The sequence below is a fragment of the Somniosus microcephalus genome, chromosome 3 (genome assembly GCF_052327205.1).
Source record: "Somniosus microcephalus isolate GS21.2 chromosome 3, FLI_Smic_1.0, whole genome shotgun sequence".
NCBI lineage: Eukaryota > Metazoa > Chordata > Chondrichthyes > Squaliformes > Somniosidae > Somniosus > Somniosus microcephalus.
The window spans coordinates 348,781,866-348,799,107 of record NC_140989.1 but is presented as its reverse complement, the minus strand read 5'-3'; the positions used below and the strand labels follow the sequence as shown (position 1 = coordinate 348,799,107).

Below are 17,242 nucleotides of genomic sequence, written 5' to 3'. Positions count from 1 at the left end.
AGCTACACCTTGCAGAGCCTGACTGGTGGAAAAAAAAGCAACGAAAAGAAAAAAAACCTAACGAAATGGCTCCTGATTTTTGCTGGTGGATCGAACATTCCGGACAGTTAACCTCTGGATAAACCAAAGTTTCCTGTATTAGATTTAAGCCTTTTTCAGTACATTGATGACTGTATTGGTGCCATTTCCTGTTTTCTCCCTGAACTGGAAATTTTAATTCACTTTGCTTCCAATTTCCACCCTTTCCTCGCCTTCACATGGTTCATCTCCAACTCTTATCTTCCCTTCCTTGACTTCTCTGTCTCCATTTCTGGCGATAGGCTATCGACAAACATCCACTACAAGCCCACTGACTCCCACAGCTACCTGAACTACACTTCCTCCCACCCCGATTCCTGTAAGGACTCTGTTCCATTCTTCCAGTTTCTCCGTCTTCGCTGCATCTGTTCTGATGATGCCACCTTCCATTACCAGTGCTTCCGATATGTCTTCCTTTTTCCTCAACCGAGGATTCCCCTCTACCATGGTTGGCAGGGCCCTCGACCATGTCCATTCCATTTCCCGCACTTCTGCTTTCGCCCCTTCTCCCTCCCAGAACCACGATAGGGTTCCCCTTGTCCTCCCCTTTCACCCCACCAGCCTCCACATTCAACGGATCATCCTCTGCCATTTCTGCCACCTCCAACGTGATCCCACCACCAAACGCATCTTCCCCTCACCTCCCCTTTCAGCATTCCGAAGGGACCGCTCCCTTCGCAACACACTTATCCACTCCTCAATCACCCCCAACAGCCCCATCCCTCCCCACGGTACCTTCCCGTGCAAGCGCAGGGGATGCAACACCTGCCCTTTTACCTCCTCCCTTCCCACTGTCCAGGGCTCCAAACACCCATTCCAGGTGAAACAGCGATTTACTTGTACTACTTGCAATCTAATTTACTTGTACTTTTACAATCTCGTATACTGTATTTGCTGCTTCTGATGTGGTCTCCTCTACATTGGGGAGACCAAACGCAGATTGGGTGACCGCTTTGCGGAACACCTCCGTTCAGTCCATAAAGGTGACCCTGAGCTTCCGGTCGCTTGTCACTTTAATTTTCCGCTCCACTCCCTCTCTGTCCTTGGCCTCTTCCACTGTTCCAATGAAGCTCAACCAAAGCTCGAGGAACAGCACCTCATCTTTCGATTAGGCCATTTACAGCCTTCTGGACACCAACATTGAGTTCAACAATTTCAGACTACAGGAAACTTTCGATTAACCGGCCCCTAAATAACCGGAACGCTCTATCTACCAGCAAAATTCAGGAGTTGGCTTGATTTGTTGCTGTGCAAGGGTGTCGCTGAAGCTGTTGCTAAGCTGCAGAGACGCTTGCAACTTGTGTCGATTGTTTTGAAGCAGTTCAGGTTTGTTACTTTATACGGAGCTCTGAGCTCCGTATCTTTTACTATAGCGTTCGGTTATCCGGAATTGTTGATGAACCGGCAACACGTCGGTCCCGTCCATGCCGGATACCAGAAAGTTTCCTGTATTAAACCCCCCCCCCCATTTTTCCACATGGCAGCTGTTGATGATTCTGCCATCCCTATTTGCAACATTTTATCTCTCCTGAGTTCAATCCTAGCACAGACTATTCCTTCAGTTCCTCCCTCCCCTCTCCCCACCCCGTTTCCCTGCCTCTGCAACTGCTTAAAACCCGTTACATCTCCAACTTTTTCCAGTTCTGACAAAGGGTCACAGACCTGAAACGTTAACTCTGTTTCTCTCTCTCTCTCTCTCTCTCTCTCTCTCTCTCTCTCTCTCTCTCTCCACGGATGCTGCCTGGCCTGCTGAGTGTTTCCAGCATTTTCTGTTATTTCAGATTTCCAGCATCTGCAATATTTTGCTGTTGTATTAGATTTAAGCCGTTGAGCAGAACAAAATGGTCTTGAATGTTGCTTATTCTAATACTAGGCAGGGCTGCATTGAACTGGTAGTCTCCTTCCCGATTGCATTCTTGGCTGAAGCCAATTTACTGTCTGGCCATCAATACTCTTTTTTTTATTCATTGATGGGATGTGGGCGTCGCTGGCTAGGCCTGCATTTAGTGCCCGTCCCTAATTGCCCTTGAGAAGATGGTGGTGAGCCGCCGCATTGAACCGCTGCAGTCCATATGGTGTAGGTACACCCACAATGCTGTTAGGAAGGGAGTGTGATGAAATATGTCATTCATCAGACTCTGTATTTAACTACATATATTGTATTGCCTGCTCCTGTGTCTTACCTTGTATTGTATATAGTGCACCGCCCCCTTTCTCCCCATTGGGTGTGTCGGCTCCGCCCATACCGGGCCCTACTTAAGACAAGCCCAGGCTTGTCTTGCAGCAGAACACTAGAATGCTAGGTGAAGACACCGGCATCTTTCTTTGCTAATAAAAGCCTTGTTTTATCCAGTTAACATTGAGCCTTGAAGTTATTGAGGCGCATCAGGGAGTTGCAGGATTTTGGCCCAGCGACAGTGAAGGAACGGCGATACAGGTCCAAGTCAGGATGGTGTGTGGCTTGGAGGGGAACTTGTAGGTGGTGATGTTCCCATGCGTCTGCTGCCCTTGTCCTTCTAAGTGGTAGAGGTCGCAGGTTTGGAAGGTGCTGTTGAAGGAGCTTTGGCGAGTTGCTGCAGTGCATCTTGTAGATGGTACACACTGCAGCCACAGTGCGCCGGTGGTGGAGGGAGTGAATGTTGAAGGTGGATGAAGTGCCAATCAAGCGGCTGCTTTATCCTGAATGGTGTCGAGCTTCTTGAGTGTTGTTGGAGCTGCACTCATCCAGGCAAGTGGAGAGTATTCCATCACACTCCTGACTTGTGCCTTGTAGATGGTGGAAAGGCTTTGGGGAGTCAGGAGGTGAGACACTCGCCGCAGAATTCCCAGCCTCTGGCCTGCTCTTGTAGCCACAGTATTTATATGGCTGGTTCAGTTTCTGATCAATGGTAACCCCCAGGATGTTGATAGTGAGGGATTCAGCGATGGTAATGCCATTGAATGTCAAGGGGAGATGGTTAGAGTCTCGCTTGTTGGAGATGGTCATTGCCTGGCACTTGTGTGGTGCGAATGTTACTTGCCACTTGTCAGCCCAAGTCTGAATGTTGTCCAGGTCTTGCTGCATATGGACACGGACTGCGTCAGTATCTGACGAGTCTCGAATGGTGCTGAACAGTGTGCAATCATCAGCGAACATCCCCACTTCTGACCTTATGATGGAGGGAAGGTCATTGATGAAACAGCTGAAGATGGTTGGGCCTAGGACACTGCCCTGAGGAACTCCTGCAGTGATGTCATGTGATTGAGATGAATGACCTCCAACAACCACAGCCAACTTCCTTTGTGCTAGGTATGATTCCAACCAATGGAGAGTTTTCCCTTTGATTCCCATTGACTTCAGTTTTGCTAGGGCTCCTTGATGCCACACTCGATCAAATGCTGCCTTGATGTCAAGGGCAGTCACTCTCACCTCACCTCTGGAATTCAGCTCTTTTGTCCATGTTTGGACCAAGGCTGTAATGAGGTCAGGAGCTGAGTGGCCCTGGCGGAACCCAAACTGGGCGTCGGTTAGCAGGTTATTGCTGAGTAAGTGCCGCTTGATAGCAGTGTCGACGACACCTTCCATCACTTTGCTGCTGATTGAGAGTAGACTGATGGGACGGTAATTGGCCGGGTCGGATTTGTCCTGCTTTTTGTAGACCGGACATACTTGGGCAATTTTCCACATTGCTGGGTAGATGCCAGTGTTGTAGCTGTACTGGAACAACTTGGCTAGAGGCGCAGCTAGTTCTGGAGCACAAGTCTTCAGTACTATTGCCGGAATGTTGTCAGGGCCCATAGCCTTTGCAGTATCCAGTGTCTTCAGCCGTTTCTTGACATCACGTGGCGTGAATTGAATGGGCTGAGGACTGGCATCTGTGATGCTGGGGACCTCCGGAGGAGGCCGAGATGGATCATCCACTCGGCACTTCTGGCTGAAGATAGTTGCAAATGCTTCAGCCTTGTCTTTTGCACTCACGTGCTGGGCTCCACCATCATTGAAGATGGGGATATTTTTGGAGCCTTCTCCTCCTGTTAACTGTTTAATTGTCCACCACCACTCACGACTGGATGTGGCAGGACTGCAGAGCTTTGATTTGATCCGATGGTTGCAAACTCTCCTTTCCAGCACTTGTAAAATCCCACTTTGTGAAAGTATGGCATGATGTCTGCTTCCCCAGATGGGACAATGCTAAGATGCCTCATTCAATTGTATCTCTGCATTTTCAGCATTGGCATCAATTGAATCTTTTGCTTGCGCTTGTTTTGCGTCCAACGACACTTCCTTCTTCCTAAAAATGTTTATGCAGTCTGAATTCATTGATAGCCGAGGTCAAAGTTTTGTGATATAAATTGAAGTAAAAAGAGCAATCTTTTCTAAAGTGTATTGTTCATATTTAACAGATTGCACTATGAAGCCACAATGGGATTAAATGATCTGTCAAGAGCATTGAAAAGAAAGTTTAAAAAATCTGTTGGCTGAGCACAAGAAGTTTGAAATTCCAAAATGACATCGACTGTAGAAAAAAGACCCCAGCATGAACATGCAATCGTGAATCCACGGCCACCAGAATATCGCAACCCAAAGAGACCCAGCCGTATGACGAATCAGCTGCAGTATTTGCAGAACGTGGTGGTTAAAGCTTTGTGGAAGCACCATTTTGCGTGGCCATTCCAACAACCTGTTGATGCTGTGAAGCTAAACTTGCCTGTAAGAATTGTATTTTATCTGATTTAGAACATATAGCGCTGTATTTAATTACACTGCCATGGTTTATTTAGCAGCAGCAGTTATTGACAAATTAAACTGCAGATCAGATTTCTAAAAATTTATTGGGCGGGCTGAGGCCCAAATTTTTAAGATGTGTCTGACACAGGAAAATTTTAGTTGTTTGATTTTGATGTATGGGCAGCCTGTCTTGCATTGCGACAGAAACATGAGTAACAATGGCAGCAAATGCAAATATAGTCAATACTTTTATGTTGCATACATAAGAACTTTGCATTTGGATACCCACTTTCAGCTTTGCTGATACGGGTTGTGCCTTTTGAAATTTATTGTCCATTATTCCTACTTGCTGGCTTCAGTGGAGAGGAATATGCACTTGGGGCTGAGTGGGGTTTTTTTTTTGTAAAGGGGCAGTTGATTGCTATGTAACCCGGTGAGGGTAGACAGATTCAAATATTAGACAAGTTAGAGAAGTCTGGGGGTTTACTGCTGTACTCCTAGATCTTCGGTAAAGGGTAGACAACTAGAACCATAGTCATTTACAGCATGGAAGGGGGCCATTCAGCCCATTGTATCTATACTAGTTCTTTGCTAGAGTAATCTAAAACAAATCCCACTGCCCCGCATTCTCCCGATAACCCTGTATAATCCTCTGCTTCAAATGTTTACCCTTAAAATATGTCGTGGATTCTGCCTTAAAGCAATGACATGCATTCCATGCTCCAACATAAGAGCAGGCCATTCGGCCCTTTGAGCTTGCTCTGCCATTCAATGAGATCATGGCTGATCTTCTGCCTCAACTCCATTCACCAGCCCTATCGCCATACCCCTTGATGCCTTTACTTGTCTGAAATCTATCGACTTCTGTTTTGAATATACCCAATGACTGAGCCTCCACAGCCCTCTGGGGTAGAGAATTCCAAAGATTCACCACCCTCTGTGTGAAGAAATTTCTTCTCATCTCAGTCCTGAATGGCCTACCCTTTTATCCTGAGGCTGTGGCCCCTGGTACTAAACATCCCCGCCAAGGGAAACATTCTCCCAGCATCCACCCTATCAAGCCCTGTAATAATTTTGTATGCTTCAATGAGATCCCCTCCTTTTTCTGAATTCAAGAGAATACAGGCCTAGTTTACTCAATCTCTTCTCATACGACAGTCCCGCCTTCCCAGGAATCAATCTCATGAACCTTCGTTGCACTCCCTCTATGGCAAGTATATCCTTCCTTAGGTAAGGAGACCAAAATTGTACACAATACTCCAGCAGTGGTCTCACCAAGGTCCTATATAATTGGAGTAAGACTTCTTTACTCCTGTACTCAAATCCTCTTGTAATGAAGGCCAGCATACCATTTGCCTTCCTAATGTCTTGCTGCACCTGCACATTCACTTTCAGTAACTCGTGTACAAGGACACCCAGGTCTCTTTGAGCATCTGCATTCCCCAATCTTTCACCATTTAGGAAATACTCTGCCTTTCTGTTTTTTCTACCAAAGTGGATAACTTCACATTTACCTACATTATATTCCATCTGCCATGTTCTCGCCCACTCACTGAGCCTGTCGCGATCCCCTTGAAGCCTCTTCGCAACTGACACTGCCACCTAGCTTTGTATCATCAGCAAATTTGGAAATGTTACATTTAGTCCCCTCATCCAAATCATTGATATAGATGGGGCCCAAGCACCGATCCTTGCGGTACCCCACTAGTCACAGTCTACCATCCTGAAAAAGACCCGTTTATCCCTACTCTTTGTTTTCTGCCTGTTCACCAATTCTCAATCCATGCTAATATATTACCCCCAATTCCATGTGCCCTAATTTTGTTCACCAACCTCTTGTGTGGGACCTTCTCGAAGGCCTTCTGAAAATCCAGATACAACACATCTACCGGTTCCCCTTTGTCTACTCCACTAATTACATCCTCAAAGAATTCCAATAGGTTTATCAAACAGGATTTCCCTTTCATAAATCCATGTTCCTAAGTGTCCAGTTATTGCATCCTTTATAATAGATTCCAGCATTTTCCCAACTACTGATGAGGCCAACAGGTCTGCATAACAGGAAGTCCTCCTAATCACTCTTGGTGCCTATTTTAAGTTGATGACCTCTTGTTACTGACTCGCCAGCCAGAAAGAATGGACTTTCCCTATGTACTCTATGAAAACATAATTGAAAAAAACTTAATTTACATCTCCTTTTAGCCTTTTCTGCTTCAGTGGAAATAGCCCCAGTATCTGAAGTCTCTTCTTGTAACTATAGTTTCCTATGCTCGTCATCATCCTGGTCAATCTGTTCTCTGTGGCTTTGATATCTTTTTTTTTTACTGATTCTTGACGTGGGCGTCGCTGGCAAGGCCAATATTAATTGCCCTGAGAAGATGGTGGTGGGCCTTCTTGAACCCCTTCAGTTGGGTTTGATTCAACTGAATGGCTTGCTAGGCTACTTCAGAGGGCAGTTTAGAATCAACCACATTGGTGTGGGACACAAGTCACGTACACGCCAGACCAGGTAAGTCCTTTTTCTAAAGGACATTCGTGAACCAGTTGGGATTTTATAACAATCCAATGGCTTCATGGTCACTATTACTGACACCCAACTTTTTATTTCCAGCTTTTAAAAAAAAAAAAAAACTGAATGTAAATTCTCACTGCCTTGGTGGGATTTGAATTTCGCGTTCTGGATTGCTAGTACTGTTTTCTATAATGGGACACCCAAAACAATACAAAGTACTCTTGTTTTGTACAAATTTATCATACTAGTTTACTCTTGTACACTATACCCCTATTTTATAAAACCCAAAAGCTGTTGGCCATTTTTAAGGATTTATCTGCCTGCACACTTACTTTCAGGGAACAATTTATTTGATGAAGGGTCCCAGACCTGGAACGTTAACTCTGTTTCTCTCTCCACGGATGCTGCCTGGCCTGCTGAGTGTTTCCAGCATTTTCTGTTGTTAACAATTTATTTGAACCGCAACATCTTTGATCATCTTTCCATTGATTGTATTCCTCGTTTTCCCTTGCAAGATGTGTTACCTTGACCTTCTCCACATCAAGTGGCATCTTCTGTCTGTCTGCACATAACCTGTTTGTTTTCTCGCAATATTTTGCAGTCATCGTACTGTCTGCCAGCCCAGTTCCACTTTTGTGTCATTGGCAAATTTCAAGATTGCGCTTCCTAAGTCCAAATCATCTGTATCTACCGAGAACAAAAGTCGATCCAGCCATACCCCTGTGGTACACCACTTACAGCCCTTCTGAAATATGAGCAACACACATTGACCCTAAATATTTGTTTCCTAGCATTCAATCAACTTTCTATCCATGCTGCTATATTTCCTCATGCCATACTCCTGAATTTTTGTCACATACCTCTTGAAATGCCTAACTGAATGACTTCTGAATGCACATCCATGTATACTACATCTACTGCATTCTGTTTATCTATCAAGTCCCTTTTATTAAAAAAAAATCTCTAATTTGCCCTAATAGAAGATTAAAATGTTTGATCTGATAATTCATGTTTTAATTATGGGTCTTTCTGTTATTTGATTAAAGTCCACATTTTATATCCAAAATAATGGGTGATAAGCATCAAGGCTGAGGAAGGGAAAGACTTGGCTTACGGTTTGCTCAGTGTGTGGGGGGTTGTTTTAAAGCGTGTACTTTATTAAAAAAAAAAGTGATGTTTCAAGTACTCTTACGTGGGGGAATCGATTAGAAGAAGGGAGTAATTAAACCTAGTAACTAGTTTGTGATTTTTTTTCTGAAATATATCATGACTCCATCTACGTGCTGCTGCTCAGTCTGGTTATTTTTTTCATAGGATTATTATCAGATAACCAAGAAGCCAATGGATTTAGGTACAATCAAAAAACGCTTGGAAAACAAGTATTACTTTAAAGCTATGGAGTGTATAGAAGACTTAAATACACTGTTTACCAACTGTTATGTATATAATCGGGTATGTTATTACACCTTTTTTATAATTGCATGAATGTTTTTTGTGTTATGTTAATAAAAGATATAACTAATGTCTGTTTATAGCCAGGTGATGACATAGTTCTAATGGCAAAAGCATTGGAGAAACTTTTTCTACAGAAGGTGGCACAAATGCCACAAGATGAAAAAGAACTTCCAGTGATTGGTAACAAAAGAGGAGGGAGTGGCAAAAGAAGAAAAGGACCAGGTAATCAATTTGACAAATACCTGCTTTTTATTTATAACATGCTCTTTGGTTGTGAGGAAGGTGGCATGCATTCTGAATCTTCTGTAATGTAAACTGTATGGGGTGTGAGGGGGGGGGGGGGTGGAGGAAAGGCAGTAGCCGTAGTCCTGCACCTTTTTATAACCTGGTATAACATCAAGTGAATTATAGCAAATTGGAGGAGTTTTGGAAGAGAATTTGAGTTGGGGGTGCAGGGGGGAGGTGAAGGTTCAAGACTCTATCGCTGGTGGAACAGAAGGAGGGAAGCAGAGTTTGCTGCAGTCTTAGTGAAGTGCGCAAGCTGGAATGTAGGGAGAGGTTGCAGAGATAGAGCAATAGAGGCATTTGTAAATGAGGATAAGGAGGTTGAACTCTGTATTTGGGGATGGCTAGGGTCAGAGGCCAATGATACTGCAGAGGTGGAAATAGGTGATCTTGATGGATATGATGTGGGGGTTTGAAAATCAGCTTGGAGTCAAAGGGGGCACCAAGGTCGGCCTGACTGCGCAACAGGGGAGGGATTGTAGTGGGCTCTAGTGTGGAGTTTCTGGTGGGAGCATACCAAGATGGCTTTGGTGTTGCCGGTGTCAAACTAGGCTAGAACTACAAGGAAGAGAAAAAGACTGCAAGGAAAAATGAAGAAGTTAAGGAAGGTGAGAGAGAAAAATGGAGGACTGAATTAAATAAAAGGAAGTTTTAAGTCATGTGATGCATTGGTAAAGATGGCAACAGATTGGTGAATCTCTCGCTGCTTCTCCAGCCATCCTAACCCACAATTTGGGTTTAAGATGGTTGTGAAACAGGGATTCTCCATATCTTCTGAACCCCAAACAAAATAATAAAGAAACACAATGGGGAGTGGTGGGGAAAGGAAACCCAAGCCTGACCAACCCTGGAGATCCTGGTCATCTCTGGCAGCTGCACGTCAGTGGGCTCCCTCACGAGCCAACACTAAATTAGGTAATGATCCTGAGGTAGTTAGTAGACCTTAAAACTGTATAAATCAAAATCAGATGAGGCAAAACAGAGCCAGGATTGGGAATTGGAAGACCACTGAGAATATATCTTGAAGGAGATTGATGTGCAGAAAAGAAAGATGGTGGTAGCTGATAAACTAATATACAAAAGCAAAATACTGTGGATGCTGGAAATCTGAAATAAAAACAGAAAATGCTGGAAATACTCAGCAGGTCAGGCAGCATCTGTGGAGAGAGAAACAGAGTTAACGTTTCAGGTCGATGAACTTTTGTCAGAACGTTCTAACGAAGGGTCATCGACCTGAAACGTTAACTCTTTTTCTCTCTCTCCACAGACGCTGCCTGACCTGAGTATTTCCAGCATTTTCTGTTTTTATAACTAAATAATATAGCCTATTTTCAGCACATCCTACCCAGGCATCTGGGATTGTCAGAGTCTCTGAAGCTGGAAAATGACCAGGCATATTGCTCACTGCAGTTATAATCTGGCTACGAGAGGCCACATGGTATCATCAAAATGCTCATGTTTCAAGGTAAATTGCAGGTTCTCGAAGCAGCAAGAAAGAACAGTGACCAAAAGCTGGAAAGTTATAATTTGAAGATCTTCCTTGTCCTGTCATATAGATTGATTCCTGGGGTGAGAGGGTTATCCTATGACGAGAGATTGAGTAGATTGAGCCTATACTCTCTGGCGTTTAGAAGAATGAGGTGTGATCTCATTGAAACATACAAGATTCTGAGGGGGATTGACAGGGTAGATGCTGAGAGGTTGTTTCCCCTGGCTGGAGAGTCTAGAACTAGGTGGCATAGTCTCAGGATAAGGGGTTGGCCATTTAGGACTGAGGAGGATAAATTTTTTCACTCCCGAGGGTTGTGAATCTTTGGAATTTTCTACCCCAGAGGGCTGTGGATACTCAGTCATTTGAGTGTATTCAAGGCTGAGATTGATAGATTTTTTGGACTCTAGGGGAATTATGAGATCGGGTGGGGAAAGTGGAGTTGAGGTCGAATCAGCCATGATTTTACTGAATGGCGGAGCAGGCTCGAGGGGCCTTATGGCCTACTCGTGCTCCTGTTTCTTATGTTCTTTTTTCTTATGAACTGCAGAAGCATTGGACTCCGTTTAATAGAATCAGAAGGCGCCTTGGTGATTGTGGCATTCAGTGTGGCCTCTTCTATTCTGCCTGCCAGAAAATTGATGAAGATAGTTCTCAGAATCTTTACTGTTGAACAAAAATTTAACACGCATGAGGATTTCTTGTTTAGTTCTTGTGTTTTCACAAAAAAGGACAGCTTGAAAATGATAAGTCTGGAAAATGACAAATTACAAATTGACAAACTAGACAACAGACCAAAATTTTCAGATTTGGATTTATTGGAGAGCATTCATAGTAAACTGTTTTGGAAAAGAGGGGGGGGGGGGGTGTGGAGAGGAGGGGAGAAGCAGCTAAGGAAATGAGTGTATTAATGTGGTGGTTTGTGTTCAGCTACCCTTATTCTGGAAGAAGAGAGGAACCGATGGTAAATACAATCTTGAACATAAATGGATGCTATCATTATGGGAACATGAGCGTTTTGTTCCAGTTGATGGCCCAGAGCACCTTTCCTAACTGGAATGGAGGAGCAGGATCCATGGGTTTGTTCTTGGAAAGCATGGAGGCAATTTAGAAGTAAGAGAAGGGCTTTATTTTGGAGAGATTGGAAGGATCACTCGCAAGTATTGGTTTGCTTAATGGAGTAGGCTGCTCAAACGGGAAGCTTTGTTTTGAAAGAGGACTATGCCACAAACTCCGTTCCCTAGCTACTGACTCCATCCCTCTCCCTGGCAACTGTCTGAGGCTGAACCAGACTGTTTGCAACCTTGGTGTCCGATTTGACCCCGAGCTGAGCTTCCAACCACATATGCGTGCCATCACTAAGGCCGCCTATTTCCACCTCTAACATTGCCCGACTCCGCCCTGCCTCAGCTCATTTGCTGCTGAAACCCTCATCCACGTGTTTGTTGGCTCTAGATTTGATGATGCTGATGCACTCCACGCCAGCTTCCCACGTTCTACAATCCGTAAACTTGAGGTCATCCAAAACTCTGCTGCCCGTGTCCTAACTCGCACCAAGCCCCGATCACCCATACCCCTGTGCTCGCTGACCAACATTGGTCCCCGGTGAAGCAATGACTCGTTTTTTTTGAAATTTCTCATTCTTGTTTTCAAATCCCTCCATGGGCTCGCCCCTCCCTATCTCTGTAACCTCCCTATCTCTGTAACCTCCTCCAGCCCTACAACTATCCGAGATATCTGCGCTCCTCCAATTCTGGCCTCTTGCGCATCCCTGATTTTAATTGCGCCACCATTGGCGGCTTTGCCTTCAGCTGCCAAGGCCCTAAACTCAAGGAATTCCCTCCCTAAACCTCTCCGCCTCTCTACCTCTTATCTCCTTTTAAGACATTCTTTAAAATGCACCACTGCTCTAATATCTCCTTATGTGGCTCGGTGTCAAATGTTGTTTGATAATGCTCCTGTGAATCACATTGGGACATTTTACTACATTAAAGGCACTATATGAATGCTTGTTGTTGATGAGATTTCTCTCTCTTTAGATGAGAAATGTCTTGATTTTAACACGATTGAAGTATTTATAGCTTACCATAGTAGTTATTTGATATAGTTTATGGGCTATTTGAGAAAGGAGGATGTAATGATTTTTAGATTTGGGAAGAGAGAATATGAGGGAATGGAATATCTAATTAGAAGGAGGGGAACCAAGTCTGAAAGATTTTGGGGTAGTATCCTGGTTTGACTTATTACTTGTCTTGTGTATGCATTTTTATAGATGCTTCTGCTCTGTTCAGGAGAGGGCTACAAGTAGCTATTGGGGTTGTGCAGTTAGAGCAGGATCAAGAATATGAAGTCAGAGAGCTGAGGTTTGAAGACTTATGATGACCGGTTAGTAAGTGAGTCTTCTAGAATGTGAGGGGAATCCAAAATCTGATGAAGTGCCAAGTGCTTTAAAATTCTACAACCAGAGCCTTTTATAGAAGACTTATTTGGTTGAGAAAGAATACCCGAAGCTTAAATGATCAGTGGGGGCAAATGCACTGCTTTTAATTCAAAATAATTTTGAGGGTGGCAATATTCATTCATAATTCTATTCCATTTACAATGCATTACTGTGTATGGAATCTGAAGGGGAGGTATATTATAATGACTGGTTTGTTTTGGCATGGAACGATCATTCTGGATAACACACATTCCCCTAATACTGTTCCTAGTGGTTATTCCTTCTAGAATTGGAGAACTACCCAAACATCCGGGGGCCCAGTGTTATCTTGTGGAGTTTGGCAAGAAGATGGTCCTGGGATATGTATGAAGGCTACACCACCCCCACATGTGGAATTCTATGTATTTATTCTCCATGCCATGAGGTATATTCACAAATTGATAGCTTTTGGATACGAGATTTGGCAGGATACGAGATTTGACAGGAAGGTGTGAGCAGTGGGACAGAAATTGACCAAATAGTTACTTCATGCTCCAGTCTCCCTCAGCTTTGCTCCTACAATGAAGAATGAACTATAATTTGCTGTTGGGCCTTGCCTTCATACAAAGATTAGAGGCAGTAATTGGTAAGTACCTACAGGAAAACAAAATCTTGGCCTCTAAGGCATACTTACGTGAAATTCTCCAGGTAGTATTGTGAGGACACGTAATGAACTAAGCTTCAGTCACAAAGAAATAATTTGGAGAGCCTGTCCATGCTGCAGACTGAGTTCCACCAGCTGGAGATGCAGCACAATGTTTATAACTTTGAAGTAACTATTGAGAACTAATACAGGCTAAACATACTCTTAACAGAACAAACGACCATCCCTCCAACATAAGGTCAGAAATGGGGATGTTCGCCGCTGACTGCAGTGTTCAGTGCCATTCACAACTCCTCAGATAATGAAGCAGTCCATGCCCGCATGCAACAAGACCTGGACGACGTTCAGGCTTGGGCTGATAAGTGGCAGGTAACATTCGCGCCACAGAAGTGCCAGGCAATGACTCTCTCCAACAAGCGAGAGTCTAACCACCGCCCCTTGACGTTAAACAGCATTACCATTGCCGAATCCCCCACCGTCAACATCCTGGGGGTCACCATTGACTAGAAACTTAACTGGACCAGCCAAATAAATACTGTGACAACAAGAGCGGGCCAGAGGCTAGGTATTCAGCGGTGAGTGTCTCACCTCCTGACTCCCCAAAGCCTTTCCACCATCTACAAGGCACAGGTAAGGAGTGTGATGGAATACTCTCCACTTGCCTGGATGAGTGCAGCTCCAACAACACTCAAGAAGCACGACACCATCCAGGACAAAGCAGCCCGCTTGATTGGCACCCCATCCACCACCATAAACATTCACTCCCTCCACCACCGGCGTACCATGGCTGCAGTGTGTACCATCTGCAAGATGTACTGCAGTAACTCGCCAAGGCTCCTTCGGCAGCACCTCCCAAACCCGCGGCCTCTTCCACCTAGAAGGACAATGGCAGCAGGTGCATGGGAACACCACCACCTCCAAGTTCCCCTCCAAGTCATACACCATCCTGACTTAGAAATATATCGCCGATCCTTCATCGTCGCTGGAACTCCCTACCTAACAGCACTGTGGGAGTACCTTCACCACACGGACTGCAGCGGTTCAAGAAGGCGGCTCGTCACCACCTTCTCGAGGGCAACTAGGGATGGGCAATAAATGTTGGCCCTGCCAATGATGCCCACATCCCATAAAAACAAATTTAAAAAAAAATGGAATTTATTCTGTTCGGAGCCAGGCAGCAGTCCTTTGACCAGGAGATAAAATGGGGAAATTGCTAAATGGACAGCTATAATGGGCAGAAGCAGTTGTAGCAAATAGGAATAAGACAGGAGCTGCAGAGAGTGAGCAAGTATATTTTAACCAGGAATTCTGTGAATTTTACAGGATTTGTATCCATCAAAATCTCAGACATGAGCCTCTGAGTATGACGGGTTTGTTTTTGCTGGTGTTAGGATTCCGTTAGATCAGTCCTTCTGTGATCAATTGGTGCGTCCTGTGGAGCTAGCTGAGGTGGTAGGGGAAATAAGGTACAAGTAAGGGAATAATTCACGTGGCTCGGTTAGGTACACGGTAGGATTCTACAAAAGTTCTACCAAGCTGGGGCCATTATTAATGACTAATGACTACTTTTACTATTTTAAAAATTGGAGTGATCCCACCCACTCCAGTAGCTACATTTCATTCTTAAACGTTGACTGCAAGATACTGTTGCAGTATAATAGAATTTTTCAGCACAATAGGAGGCCATTCAGGTCATCGCACCTGCGCTGTCTATAACTTCTATCTACTTAGTCCTATTCCTCTATGTATGTGTATCCACTTCCCTTTAACACTTTGTGTTCCATGTCTTAACAACCCCCTGCACAAAAATAAATACGTTTCTGCTATTTCCCTTTTAGTCTTATTTATGCCCTCTAGTCACTGATCATGGATATAGTTTATCCTGATTTAACATTTTCAAAACCCTTTATAATTTTACACCTCTATCAGATTTCCCCTGCTGCAGTGAAAAGAGCCCCAGTTTCTCTAGTCTATCCTCGTAACTAAAACCGCTCCCCCATTATACTCCTGTCAATTTGAATTATCCAATAATTTGAATTGAGCAACTTAATTAAAACAGCATTTAGTTTTTGTACTTAGAATTTTAAAACAATTTAATATTTTAATTTTAAAATATAGATTGCATTAACTTGTTGAATCTTCTCTAACTTCCCCACAGCCCTGACATCTAGTCCTAATATCGTTTCCTAAAGCACAGTGCCCAAAATTGGGCACAACTGCAGCTTAAACAATGATTTGTAGAGGTTTAGCATTGCATCTTTTGCCTTTATATCTCTCTTTATAAAAACTAGTACTGTATCTCATGCTGTTATTTAAGACAGCTTTATTAACTCCCACTTTTAAAGATTGACATATCTGAACTCCTGTGTCTTTACTTATAACCTATTTAGTGTATGTTTCATTCTTATTCTTTCTCACCTCATTTCTCTGCATTAAATGTCATCTGCCGTCAGTTTAACCTTTATAGTCCTTGAGCTAACCACACACCCTATTTGTGTCTGCAAATTTAGATGTTCCCCCATACCCAAGTCTACATATATGTATCTATATATCTACATAAAAAAATCTTGCATCTGTGCACATTTCCTGTCTAGCTTCCTGTTGTCATAATGCTGTGCCATAGCATCAGTGATATAAATCTGCAACTACATCTCAACAAACAAAATTTCCATTATAAAAGGCATTACTAAGAATTATGCTCTTATCATGGGTTGAAGTCTCGAAATGCAATCTCCATTTATAAATATCTGTTGACTTGATTTGATTTGAGGTGCATTTGTTGCACGCTATGGCAGCTCCAATATGCAAAACATTTATGTATTACAGGCTTGTGTGGAGGATGCACCTTTTGGGCCGAATGGCCTGTTTTCTGTGCTGTAAATACGATGTAATTTTGTTAGCCAGAAATATACCACAATTGGGCAAGGGTGGGAATTACTGTTTTGAGATATTTGTGAAGGAGAGCTTCTTCAACAGAAAAATCAACATCTTGCTGCCCCATAAACAATTCTCTAGGTTCTTGCACCTCGGGACCAGTGCTGGGATGATGGCCGAAATTTTCCAGGGGGTCAGCAGGTGGGATCAGTGGGAAAGTTTTTTTTTTTGACAGTGGGTCGGGACCCCACTGTCAACCCGCCGCCATGCGCCTTTTTCAATGTCGGGTCTGTCGGCGCTGAGCAGACCCGATGGGCAGCGGCGGGGGGCCCATTAGTTTCATTAACATCTAGTTGACCAATCATTAACAGGTTTTTTGAACTTTTACACTTTAATTTCATGGCCACGGGAAAATTGGAATTGCTTAACCAGGAGCCAGTGTAGGTCAGTGAGCATAGGGGTGATGGGTGAACGGGACTTGGTGCGAGTTAGGGCACGGGCAGCAGAGTTTTGGATGACCTCAAGTTTACGGAGGGGAGAACGTGGGAGGCCAGCCAGGAGTGCGTTGGAATAGTAAAGTCTAGAGGTAAAAAAGGCATGGATGAGGGTTTCAGCTGCAGATGAGCTGAGGCAGGGGTGGAATCGGGCGATGTTTTGGAGGTGGAAATGGGCAGCCTTAGTGATGGCGCGGATATATGTAGGAAGCTCATTTCAGGGTCAAATATGACACCAAGGTTGCTTCAGACAGTTGTGGCAGG

General features: G+C 44.0%; 1 protein-coding gene across 8 annotated transcripts in view; it reads left to right on the top strand.

Annotated features, from left to right (window-relative positions):
* Positions 1–17,242, top strand: part of LOC147122334 (bromodomain-containing protein 3-like) — a 215,899-nt gene that overhangs the window by 64,496 nt on the left and 134,161 nt on the right. For 5 of the 8 annotated variants that reach the window (XM_085983350.1, XM_085983351.1, XM_085983348.1 and 2 more), the window contains exons 2-4: positions 4,462–4,768; positions 8,613–8,750; positions 8,834–8,975. In XM_085983350.1, the coding sequence (XP_085839476.1) occupies positions 4,565–4,768; positions 8,613–8,750; positions 8,834–8,975 (484 nt within the window). In that variant the 5' untranslated portion in view covers positions 4,462–4,564. Of the gene's footprint in view, positions 1–4,461; positions 4,769–8,612; positions 8,751–8,833; positions 8,976–11,405; positions 13,593–17,242 lie in introns of those variants that run through there. The other 3 variants (XM_085983352.1, XM_085983355.1, XM_085983356.1) reach the window with 3 other exon arrangements.